Raw genomic sequence first — 13,163 nt, 5'->3', positions numbered from 1 at the left:
TCCTACAGTGAATCATTGTCCAATTAAATATTAACATAGAACAAAATAATAACAGTCAAGTGCTTCAAATGAAAACCATCCCAATGCAATTTCAAGTAATTAATATGTAATATCTATATTTCTAAAAGATACTGATGACTCCATGGTTCTATGAAACCAGAGCGGTTTGTGGGTCATTAATTTATAGAGCAGTCAGAGAAAAGTTTTATTTTTCTATGTATGTACTGTCACAACAAAAGGCATATTGTTGAAGTTCATATAATTGCCTATAATTTCCGACATCCAATTCCAACTTTATGGTATGGGTTTTTCTCATTGTTGAAGGACGTACAGTTGCTTATACTTACTTACATCAACATCATTTGAACTTTGGAGAATGTTTGTCTCATTGGCAATCATATCACTTCTCTTCATTTCTATTATACAAATAAAATGTAAACCAGATACCATATTAAATTTAAATATTTTAATGAAAATGCATTATAAACAAATGATTTATATAATGAAAATATCACAGTTTACCGTAACAAAAAAATTAAAATAATGATGAAAAGAGACACATGGCTGCTATTTTTCTTAGAGAACCTTAAAAGTAAATAAATGACCAGATTCAAAAATCAAATAGCTGAATCATTTTCAGATTCAAGTTATAATAAACTATTCAACAGAATTCATCAAGAATCTTGTAATAAGTTAATGATAATAATCAGTAAAAATATACAGTTTTGTTTCTCATTTCTTTCTGTTAATTGTCTATCAAAACAACATTTTTTCCAAAAAACATAACCTTTTTGTTTCAGATGTCAAAATTCAAAACAGTATCAATGGAACACAAAAGTAAAAATGATTTTTAATAAACTGTCAAATTTTTCATAACAACGACATCAGATCCTCTTGGATTTTTGCCTCTTGGCTGCCATGAAGGCACATCATCGCCATAACTTGGTGCAAAGTAAGTATGGCGGCTTATTTGATGACTAAGTTCACATAGTTTGGTGGCTCCATCTACAACATAAGCCTGGACATCTGTGTTCTCTTTGCTAAGTCTTCCATTGTCTATCAAATTAGCAAAGGCCTAAAAAAAAAATAACACAATATTAAACTTTATAAAAGATCTTAACTGAAAAAGTACAGGCCTCTACAATAACTTTTTTTCAACTTGTCCTGTAGGACAAGTACATACCAAATTTAACTTGTCCGAATAAAATTGTTACTTGTCCAAAAAATTTCTATTAAAAATAACCTTTTTACATTTTTAGTTGATTAGAGGAACAAAACGAATTTAACAGTGGCGTAGCTAGGTCATTTTTACATGTAAGCCCAAACTTAGGTTAGATGTTCGAAGGCCCAAGCGGATCCAGGCCAAATAACCTGTTGGTAGTAGATTAGCGGGGGTGACGCCTTGCGAAGTTTTAGAGTTATCGAAAATGACCGATACCATTCCTGTCATTGAAAACAAACTCATATCAATAACAACATTCTTTAGATTCAAAATTGTTTATTTTTTATGTTTTATCTATTCATTGTGTTTATTTAGAATGTAATGACGGTCATTGGCTTTTGAGTAAACTTCCATACCATTTACTTTCAAATATGATTAAAGCCTTAGGGAACTGTGGGGTAAAGCACTCAATCAACAAACACACATTTTCATGTGCAAATTTCGCAAATGTGTTGTTCAGGTGAAATATTAAAATTTGTAAAGGGTTCTCTATGGAACCATGGTTCTCGTCTGGTATTTCTCCCCGCAAAAAGTATATGCATTTATCAGTCCATTACAGGATTTAAACAAATCAAATATTTTCATTATATATTTTTTCTTGGTCTGGAATAATTATTAATTTCTGCACAAGTTTTATGACAAACTGGAGGTTTATAAATTTAACACGTAAATTAACTCATCATAGATACCAGCTTTGGAATTTTGTACTTGCGCCAGACGCTCATAACGTCTACAAAGGACATATCAATGTCGCTCGAAACAAACGTGACCAAAATTCCTGATCGCCTGATTTAAATTGCATAAAGATAAGTCCATCTGTCAGTATAACACTGACAAATGAACGAAATAAAGTTGGCTTCCATGAAAAAAAAACTTCAAGAAAGTTTCATTAAATTCGACGAATTAATTAACATGTAACAAATTTTAACCTTAGACTGTAAACGCAAAAAGAAATTCCTTTTATCCATAAAATACGGGAAAACACATCATAGATAATTTCATCATTATACTTTGGATACTCCTTTGTCCATCAACAGTTTTTGTCCAGCTACCTTAAAATTTTACGAAGGTTTGACAATTAAAGTCATTGATATATTAAAACTTTAACAAAATACTGAACCTTCATGTACATAGTTTTAATATTGGCACCGCCGACGAAATTTAGGATCGAAATGTCTCGCTTTGGTGACAAAAATGTCAATGGCTCAACAAAAAATGAAAACCACACATCAAATCTTAGCACATAATGAATTGCTCAAAAAAGAAAAGGAAAGTAAGTATAGAATTCACGGTATATTTATACTTTGATAGAAAATGAACAAATATATCATATGATAGAAATTGTCGTCTCTTATGACGCAATTACAAGCCATTGAAGGAAGACTTACTGTGATTTAATTCTTTTAATTTAATTTAGATAATTTTTTTTTTGCCAAATTCAAGTGTACGCCCGGGCGTTTTGACGTAAACGTAGCTACAAGCATGTTTAATCAATATAACAGAATTTGATGTATTTCTTTTGAAATACTTTTCAAAAAAATATGAGTCAAGAACAACTGCGAAGCTAGTCGTGTCACAGGAATTATGTTCTAGTTTTCATCAAAAGCCAGTCTTATTAAACTCTAAACATGAGACACCATCTGATAGGCCTGTAAATTCATTGTATTTGTATTCTGTTTTTTTTTTTAAGTTGAACAAAGTTTATTCAAATGCAATCAATAAAAAGAAGAAGATAATCCATCATAAGGTCTGATTGCCAATGAGACAACTCTCAAAATAAAAAAAAAAATTGTGAAAAAATTACCAGTATGGTATTTATTATAAGGAACAGAATAAGGTAGCAAAATGAGGTACTGATTTGTCTTGGTCCCTAAATGTCTCCTGCCTTGTCAAACTGACTATCAATCATGTCTACTAAATATGTCTCCTACGGTGCCAAACTGTCCATTAAACTTGGAGCTGAATCTTTCGAGGTGACGAACTGTCCTGTAAAGTTACCTTATCTACAAAGCGCATCATTGATTCGGATCAGTAAGACTGGTTTCCGAGAATAGTATACCTTTTACCTGTTAAAAAGTACCTGACAAAGAACCAGTTAAAATTTATCGATTGTAAGTAAACACGTTGAAGAAAAAGGATTTGCCTTTCACGAATTTGACTATACTTTTTGGACCTTTTAGATTATAGCTCTTCATCTTTTATATAAGCTTTGGATTTCAAATATTTTGGCCACGAGCATCACTGAAGAGACATATTTTGTCGAAATGCGCATCTGGTGCAACAAAATTGGTACCGTTGATTTTATTACTACCACTGGGTCGATGCCTCTGCTGGTGGACTATTAGTCCCCGAGGGTATCACCAGCCCAGTAGCCAGTACTTCAGTACTGGCATGAAAATACGGATTTTTTGTGTTATTTAAATTTGCTGTTACAAAATATTAGAAATTATTATAAATTAAGGAATGTATCTCCCTCATGCAAAGCTCTGATTCCTTTCACGAATTTGACTATACTTTTTGGACCTTTTAGATTATAGCTCTTCATCTTTTATATAAGCTTTGGATTTCAAATATTTTGGCCACGAGCATCACTGAAGAGACATATTTTGTCGAAATGCGCATCTGGTGCAACAAAATTGGTACCATTGATTTTATTAATAAACAGAATACAGAAACATGTCAAATTTATATTTGTTTTCTTGTTTTATGTTTATAATTACTTTGTTCATCAAAGTTGGATTAAATTTATTTTCTGCAGAATATTTGTACTTGTCCCGACGGACAAGCTTGATGCAGCTTTTACTTGTCCGACCTTTTTTCCCTCTGGTACCTGACAATCGGACAAGCGTTATTGTCGAGGCCTGAAGTAAGGAACATTATAATTGTCATCTGAAAATTTCAGGGCTCAAAGAACTGCATCTAATGGATACCTTAACCCTATGTCAGATTTCCTCTAAATGGTTTGGTTTTTAGAGATATAAGCCAAAAAATGCATTTTACCCCACAAGTTCTATTTTCTACCATGGCCGCAATGTTTTTCGACAAAACAGAAAATTAACAACAAAGATACACTAAGAATTATTCAGCTAAAGTTTGATTGGAATTGGTTCAGTAGTTTCAGAGAAGATGTTTGAAATAGGATAGACTATGCTACTGTCCATATTGGGACTGTCTGTTTGATTTGGTTCTCAGCATTTTTTATAAGTTTCATAAAATTTAAATAAGAAAGAGTGCAGATAAGAAAAATTAGCAATTTTCCATAACATAAATTTGATGCATGGAAGGAAGGACAGACAGTCAACTCTTGCAACTCAAAGTCTTCTTGCACTTATTTTTTTTCTATTGAATAATCAAGTTCTGTGGTTATCAGATGAAATGAACAGACTTACAGCATTGTTGAAATTAATACACATCACTATATAAACTTACAATTGCTGCTGGTTCCTCTAGTTTATTGCCCCAGATGTAGATATTAGTTAATGTCGTGTTGGTTTTCATTGCATCAGCTAGGGCACACAGTCCTTTACTGCCAATGTTGTTACTGGTTACAACTAAACTGTAAATGTATTGACAAAAAAAGCTGACTTTTGTTTTATACATGGTGAGTCCAGGTTGGTAATTTTTCTTTTCTATAAACATGTACAGTCTTTTATAGCTGACTATATATGCGGTATGGGCTTTGCTCATTGTTGAAGACTGTTCAGTGACCTATAATAGTTGTTAGTTTCTGATTCATTTGGTCTCTTGTTGAGAGTTGTCTTATTGGCAATCATACCACACCTTCTTTTTTATATGTATAAGAAATGAAAGTGAAAAAGAAAATGAAGTTCAAAATGTTAAAACATAATTGTAACTGTTAACATGTTTTGTTAAGGACCATCAACACAAATATTTAAAGACAACACTTTGGCCAAAACAAACCCCAACAACTACAATATCACAAACCCAATCTTTGACTGGAGATTAACTCAGGTGCTCAGAAAGGGTAAGCAGTTCCTACTCCATAAGTGTCATTTTTGTTATAGAAGTCATCAAGTATTTTCTCTCGACTGGTTTGATTTTTATCATACAGTGTTGGTACTTCAATCGTCTCCTCATAACTGTAATGTAACCCTTACTTTGGGTTCCTAAGTAGAGTAAGATATATCCGTAAGGTGTACCACTTATTGGGCATCAAAAGAAATAAGTATTGGAATTGTATTGATTATATTTTACATTTTTACTGTGAAACTATAGCTCTGATCAATGATATTTGATTTTTGTGTTCATTTATTGTTGAGAAAAACATGGAAAGATAGTCTTAAGATTCTACTTTTGGCAAACTTTTTTTTATCAGTTTATGACTTTTGTTTAATAAGTTAATTCGTCTTTCTTTTGAGTTCCTAACTAGTGTCCGATATATGAAAGGTTTGTCGCTGCAATTATTGGTCTTTGTCTATGTAAATCAATTGCTCTATGTAAATCAATTGGTATTGGAATTATACTTTCTGATTTTACTATGTTACTATTTCTGAGCTATTTGATTTCTGTTCTCACTTTTTTTTTAGGATAATATGGAAAGATGCTCTTAAAATTCTACTATTGGTAAACTTTTTCCTCTTTTTTCTGACTCTAGATATTAATCTAATATTATAATGCCATCTTTATTTTGAGTTCCTAACTAGAGTCGGAAATCTTATAAGGTTTGTTGCTGCAATTTATCGACCTTTATCTATGTAAAGAAACAGCTATAGGAATTATACGATCTGTTTTTAATGCTATTAATGAGAAAGATCTAAACTGTTTGATTTTTGTGCTCATCTAGAATTGAGGATATAATTGGAAGATGGTCTTTGAATTACTTTCTTTCTCTCTTTTTTTATTTTGTAAAGGAGTATGTTCGATAAGGTCTTAAACCACTTTTTTAGCGTAAATTTCAAATTCGGATTTATTGACCAATATCACGATAAATTATAGCTAATACAATAGACTAGATAGGATATAAGCCATTTTGTTTAAAATTTTATGTTTCTGCATTTCATTATGACGTCACAAGTTGTACTCATATTGATTTTTCACGAAAAAATCAATGAAAATGGGTAAATTTCCAAAGATTATTTGACAGGAAACATAGAGCGCATACGTCGACAACAAAGATCTTTAAAAATAATGTTTGTGAAGACATTTAACATGTCTTATTTGAATATTAAGCTTGTCGACGCCTGCGCTCTATCTTTCCTGGTCCTTTATTTGGTTGAAATCCCGCTGATTTTGTCAAATTTCACCAAAATCCCTTATCTTGACCGTTTTGGAATGTAAAAATCGTTGTGTTAGAATTAAACTTTGACAAAAACAGCTCTGTTTAACTTTTTCACATGTTTTTAAGGCAACTTAAAACAATTATTGTCTTGTAACCATGAACTTTATAATTGGGGCCAAATATGGCACTTACCAAACTTACTCCTTTGACTTACGTTTTGAGGTTTGTGTTCAGTGAAGCTAAAGCATTAGCTATATGTATGGCTCCATCATCTTCCAATCTGTTGTACCCCAGGTCTAACACTTCAATAGCAGTATTCTTCTCCAATACTTTTGACAATTCATTAATTCCATCTCTTGTTATTCTATTGCTGGAATATAATCATTATTATAATATGTAAGTTATTAAGTGGATGAGATGCAAGTTCGGGCAATTATTAATAAGTGTAGATTATCATGTTTTCTACACATTGATATCGTAAAATATCAGCCACGAGCAACAATGTGAACCTTTTTGGTAAGTGAAAAAGCAAACGAGTTAAAAAGTTTCAAATTGTGTCGAGCGGCTGATATTTTACGATATCTATACGAAGAAAACCTGATTATCTTTTTATCCTTCTATTACCAGTCTTCTCTTTCTCCCTAAGACAGTTTTACGCTTAACAAAAGCAAGCTTGATAACATCTCCTCTCGCATTGTGACGTCACTGAAAACTTCTCCTCTCACATTGTGATGTCCCTGATAATGCCTGGTCTTGTTTTGAAGTCTTGATATGACAATTACGGAGCGACAGAGCAGGGTGATATAGGCGTAGGGAAGGACGATAATAATTTCTCAAAATATTTGTACATTTTTTCTTTTATCTTACTGCCTAATATTTTTTTATTTCATAGCAGAATGCTTGAAAACACTACCATTAGGTAATGCCATCATGTATTAGAACAGCAGTCTTTGTGTGTATTTTTTGATTATCAACTTATTCACACAACCCAAAAACTATAATGTTGAAGGCACATAAAAATAGTTTACTTACTATTTCACTTTATTTGATATTTTCAACTAATTTAAAAAAAAAAAAAACATATTGTGATTATAAATTGCTGATTAAAACAAAAATGACATTTTTTATTAATGACTTTGTCACTCTCATATCTACTTGCACTGATTGGCTTGCTTGATAGTTTTGCTGATAAAGTTTGTATCAAAAAAACAAAATTTCAACTTTTCTGTATATTTTTAAATTTAATTTTATGAGATTTATTTGTATTTTAAGATCATAAGTAGTAAATGTCTTCAATTCTTATGATTGATCATGTAGCCTTCTACTGAGCTAAATTGCGAGAATCTCTCTACCACTCATTCTTAAGTCTGAGCTCAGAAATAGAAATTTTGCAAGTCTGTATGTTTCATGGGTTATCTCCCCTTATGTGATATTAAAATTTGACTGCAACAAGTCAATCAGTGGTTAGCCAAAATAATTTGATCTCAATCAAAATGTTGAGAATATTGACTTCTTCAAGTAGATAAGTTACTAAAATTTCCTAATTTCTTCATTTAACCATGCACAAATATGAAAAAGTAAACGTATCATCATGAATACATGATTTTTTTTTTTAAATATGAGGAATACAATGTTAATTTAGAAAAAAATAAAGAAATAGATCAGTTTCATATTTGTTCTAAGAAAAGTGTTGATTGTCAAAGTTCTTTTACCACTAAGTCCAATAATATTATGTAATGTGCTTTTATCCTCTTTTATTAAATATAAATTGACCTAAACAAGTCGGCCATTTTCTGACTTTGTTAGTCAAGTCCATAATTGTAAACATATGTATATCGTATCATACATAATTTGAATTCTGCAAGTTAAAAAAAAACAAATTATTCAACAAGAAAAAAAAAATCAAAATCAAAAAGAAAAAAAAATGTTTTTGTCTGAGTTTGACTGTTATCATGACTAAATCACAATTGATCTTTAATTCTAATATGACGTGCTTCTTACGCTTTGTTAACAACACCATGAAAAATTCTAGATAAATCTATACTTAGTGCAGACTCTGAGATGTACATAAAAAATACCTCCAACGCTAGAGCTCTGGGTAAAATTTGAATATCACGATCAAGGCCATGTGTAAATTTGCAACATGTATATGGACCATAATTTGCTATTGGGCTCCGTTTCCTATAACTATAGAAAAGTGATAAAATTTGTATTACTGTAAGAAAAGTTGTAACTACATCTAAAGATGCCATTATTTTTATTAACATACAAGTGTATGCTACTCTTCCCTAGAAAAAAATTTGAAATATACGAATTTCAAAGATTCTACAACCGTATTTTTGTGTCGTTTCTCACGTTACTTTTTGCTTCCGAAGAGCATAACGCTGACTGATTTATAGATAATCGTCACCGGCAAATTCGTAACTTTTGCTTTCAAATAACAAAGAACATCGATCAATAAGAATAGTGAGAAGAAAATGCCGAGAACTATAAGTATTTATGTAGCAGATGTAAGAACAGTGGCGTGATTTTTGTGTCCGATTTCGTAACGCAAATTTTAGATGATGTAATCTGCTTTGTTGTAATAGAATTCTTAAAAACAATATGCAAATATGAACTCTCGCGAGATGTTCAAACAGGTAAATCAGAGATGATTTACATTCTTGTTTTGATCTTCGTAATAATTAAGTAAGAAAATGACGTTATCGTTATGTGTTACATTTCACACGAAACAGAAGTCCAGTTATTTATTAAAATTGTTTTTGTCCTTAAGTTCTAATCATTTCCGGTCATACGTGAAACATGTGACTAACATGTGATCACGCCCTTACAGCCGGACATACGATATACTAGTTCTAAACATTGTTTTTGTTTCCAACGGGATGTTAGCAAACATAATCTGTAGACTTGTTTCGACTTGTTTAAAAAAGGAAAATACAATTTTCAAAGAGATTGCGCCGGGGGTCTATTATTATTCCTATGTGCATAATGTTACATACGATCTTGTGTGAAAATAAATGCCCAATGACTTGACAAAATCGATTTCAAATTTGACCGACGTTTAAACACACTACGTTTCCCAATAACGATGTAAAGGGTCCTTGGAAAATTCAATCGAAATTACGTCTCTTATCATGGTGCCGATGTTCGTTGGATTGATTTTGCTTCAGCAGTAAATATTACTGGATATTTTAGGTGAATAAAGATAATTAAATGAAAAATGCATGTTAATATACCGTTACACTAGGAATGTACAAAGTTGGTAACTTTGTCACAATTTTTAATTATTTTTTTTTATTCATGTTCTGCAAACACTTTTCAGAAACGCAATAAACTTGTCAAAGGAAAAGTAAACTTTTACCAGGCATGACTTGAAAGGAAGTACTTTATTGATTTTAGCCCACTAAAGTAGGTTAAAATGTGGAAACCATGTAGATGGTGTACAGGTCACAAATATCACATGGTGCCTATTTTAAAGAATTTAATTCCAAGTTAAAAGTTTTTTTCTTTACTGGATTTAAAGAATTTTACATTGCCATTGATTTGGAAGAAATTTTATATAACTGGAATTTCAAAACCAAATATAAATATATTTTTTTGGCCAAAACATCAAGATACAACGATTATGGTATCCTGTATCAATGAAGAAAATATGGAAAATTCTGAATAAATTGTACTAATTGTTTTCAAAACAAGCACATATTTAGGAGTTTCATAATACTGTTACATTTAAGATGGATTTTAAGAAAAAGTATACTGTTCAGATTATTTTAAGCAGATTTTGCAATAAAATAAAACTAAAAAAATGCTTTCGGTTTCTTATGGTTTCCTGTCACGTTTAAAAAAAACTTTAATATAACATTGAAAATAGATTTCAAATATTAACATGAAGCAAGTAACACTAGTAATGGTGTTTATTTATGCCTTTTGAATTATATTGTGCAAAATAAAGAAAATAAAGATTGGTTTCCTGTTTGGTTTCCTGTCACATAAACGGTGAATCAAAATGTATTAATTTTTTCTCGAAAAACTCAATTGTTCCATTCATACTATTCTAACACCAACACAACCCACAAAATAAAAGTTAAAATTTTAGAACTTATAAAAAAGGATACAAAAAGAAACCAAAGGCCGAATACCAAATTATGGTCCATATGGCAGCTTATGGCTTCTATGAATTATTTCTTAATTTTACAACAGGAATACTGTTTAAGCATACATACCAACTAAGATCCAAATAAGTTAATGTATCATTATGCATTAAGTTCTCTGCAAGTCTTGTCATTCCAAAGTCCCTCATATCATACTTTTGGAAATGAACCTCTTTTAATGTTGTATTAACCTAAAAAAAATATATATATATACAATATTTCTACAGAAAGTAACCAAAAGTTAGCATGCAATGAATTCTATTATTGCATAGCAATATAATATTTCCCATAGAAAGGAACCAAAAGTTAGCGTGCAATAAATTCTAATATTGCACTAGTGCAATAAATCTTCAAAATTCATGACGTCATCAACCACAAAATCTTAGTTTAAACCAATTTTTACTTTCAAATATTATATTGCTATACAAAAAAAATGGTTATTGCATAAATATTTAAGAAATAATTGATGCAAGCTATACTTTATTGTAGTTTTAACATGGGTAGGCATTATATTCGTGATTATTTTTGCCAGAGCGATAGTGACCTTTTAAGAGATCTTAACCAGATCCTAGTGATGAGTTGAGCCATGCTCAGAAATTTAAATTGTGCAGAAAACACGTTTTCCTTCTTTTCAAGCTAGCGATCAGTTTAAAATTTGAACTTGGTTGATAAATCCCCTAGACCTCCAATATGGTAACAAAATGAAAAAAAAAATCATTCTCAAATAGCAATCAAAATGTCTATACATATGTACGAGTTTCAAAAATATTTTCTTGTTAAGCTTCAATTAACATGTTTAATTAAACAAACACTGATTTATATTACCAATTTCAAATAAATTTTATAATGAGACTTCATGAAACCTACAAAAAGTGTTGCTTCTGAATATTTGTTTTCTTGTTTTGTTTAGCAGCAGTTCTATCGTTATTATCCAACTCTTATCGGGGCCTATTATAGCTGACTATGCGTTATGGGCTTCGCTCATTGTTGAAGGCCGTACGGTGACCTATAGTTGTTAATATCTGTGTCATTTTGGTCTTTTGTGGATAGTTGTCTCATTGGCAATCATACCACATCTTCTTTTTTTTATATCAACCAAGATTTCAAAGACAGAGAATTCTCACACACATTTGAAAAATATCTTCGAAGAAAAAATGAACGTAAAAATCACTCCTTCGACAATTTACGTCAAATATTTTTAGTCCCTTCCTACCAAATACAACATAAAAATAGATGTTTGTCACAACAACTTTTCAAATTAAAATATGACATTTCACCTTCAGCATTTCAGCAAAATGAACAGTGGTTTCTTCTTGATGTGAGAACAGAATAGGTCTGTTGATGTTCAGTGCCTTCAGAGTTTTGTTGTTATACAGTACTGTGGATATGGCAATAATGCTCTCAATGGTCTGAAATATAAATCATGTGTTCCCAGATTTTATAGTTACTTTTTCATTACATTTCAGTGAAAATAAAATATTAAACAGCTCCATGAAGTTCTGATTGTTTTTCTAGCTATAATTGATTGTGGCATCAAATTTTGTCAAGTGTGAAGAAATAAAAATCCGCCATATTGTTCAAACGCAAAAGTTGTTTCCCAATCCACTATAAATAAATATGTTTAAACTAACTCTGGAAAGAAGGAATTCAAATTTGAGAAAAGCTTTGTCTCTCCAATGTATATGTACTGGGTTTTTTTTCTCAAAGAAAATTTGTTTTTGTCTCTTATGTAAAATATTTCATCGATTGATGCTAGCTATAATTTAATGTCTAGTGGCAAATACTGTGAAAAATATGTTATGTTTTTTTTTCAAGTTTCAGCAATACCCCATGTTTTTCAGTTTTATAAAATGTACTTTAATACAACATGTTGTAGCATTCACAAACATGTTTAATTCTATGACTATCTGTTTATTGTTTTGTCATAAATAAGGCTGTTATATATATAAATTTTCTTCTTCAAATTATTTATCATTTTGTCATGTTTGGGCCTAGTATATAGCTCACTATATCAATTAGTCATTAGTAGTTTTGCTCACTTTTGAAAACCATGCAGTGGCCTATAACTTCTTACATGAACTTCATTTGGACTTTAGTGGATAGTTGTCTCAATGGCAATCATACCAAGTCTTCATATTTCAAATCAATTTATAAGTGTCACCAACACATATTTCCTCTAGTTTTATGGTGGAACAAGAATGTGTCCATAGTACATGGATGCCCGACTCGCACTATAATTTTCCATGTTCAGTCGACCGTAAAATTGGGGTCAAAACTTTAATTTGAAATTAAAATTAGAAAGATCATATCATAGGGAACATGTGTGCTAAGTTTCAAGTTGATATGACTTCAACTTCATCAAAAACCACCTTGACCAAAAACTTTAACCTGAACGGACGAATGGACGAACGGACAGACACACGGACAAACAGACGCACAATCGGAGGCACAGACCAGAAAACATAATGCCCCTCTACTATCTTAGGTGGGGCATAAAAACATACAAAATCAGACATTAAATATCATATATATATATCACATAAAGTATCAC

General features: G+C 31.1%; 1 protein-coding gene across 6 annotated transcripts in view; it reads right to left on the bottom strand.

Annotated features, from left to right (window-relative positions):
- Positions 1–451: 451 nt before the first annotated feature.
- LOC143057323 (leucine-rich repeat-containing protein 34-like) overlaps positions 452–13,163 on the bottom strand; it is a 28,322-nt gene continuing 15,610 nt past the window's right edge. For all 6 annotated transcript variants that reach the window (XM_076230620.1, XM_076230623.1, XM_076230622.1 and 3 more), the window contains 5 exons: positions 11,890–12,021; positions 10,685–10,803; positions 6,676–6,831; positions 4,652–4,778; positions 452–1,075 (listed from right to left, as the gene is read on the bottom strand). In XM_076230620.1, the coding sequence (XP_076086735.1) occupies positions 851–1,075; positions 4,652–4,778; positions 6,676–6,831; positions 10,685–10,803; positions 11,890–12,021 (759 nt within the window). In that variant the 3' untranslated portion in view covers positions 452–850. The remainder of the gene's footprint in view (positions 1,076–4,651; positions 4,779–6,675; positions 6,832–10,684; positions 10,804–11,889; positions 12,022–13,163) is intronic.

Source organism: Mytilus galloprovincialis, chromosome 13 (assembly GCF_965363235.1).
Source record: "Mytilus galloprovincialis chromosome 13, xbMytGall1.hap1.1, whole genome shotgun sequence".
NCBI classification, from domain to species: domain Eukaryota; kingdom Metazoa; phylum Mollusca; class Bivalvia; order Mytilida; family Mytilidae; genus Mytilus; species Mytilus galloprovincialis.
The sequence above is the reverse complement of the archived record's forward strand: the minus strand, read 5'-3'. Positions and strand labels throughout refer to the sequence as shown.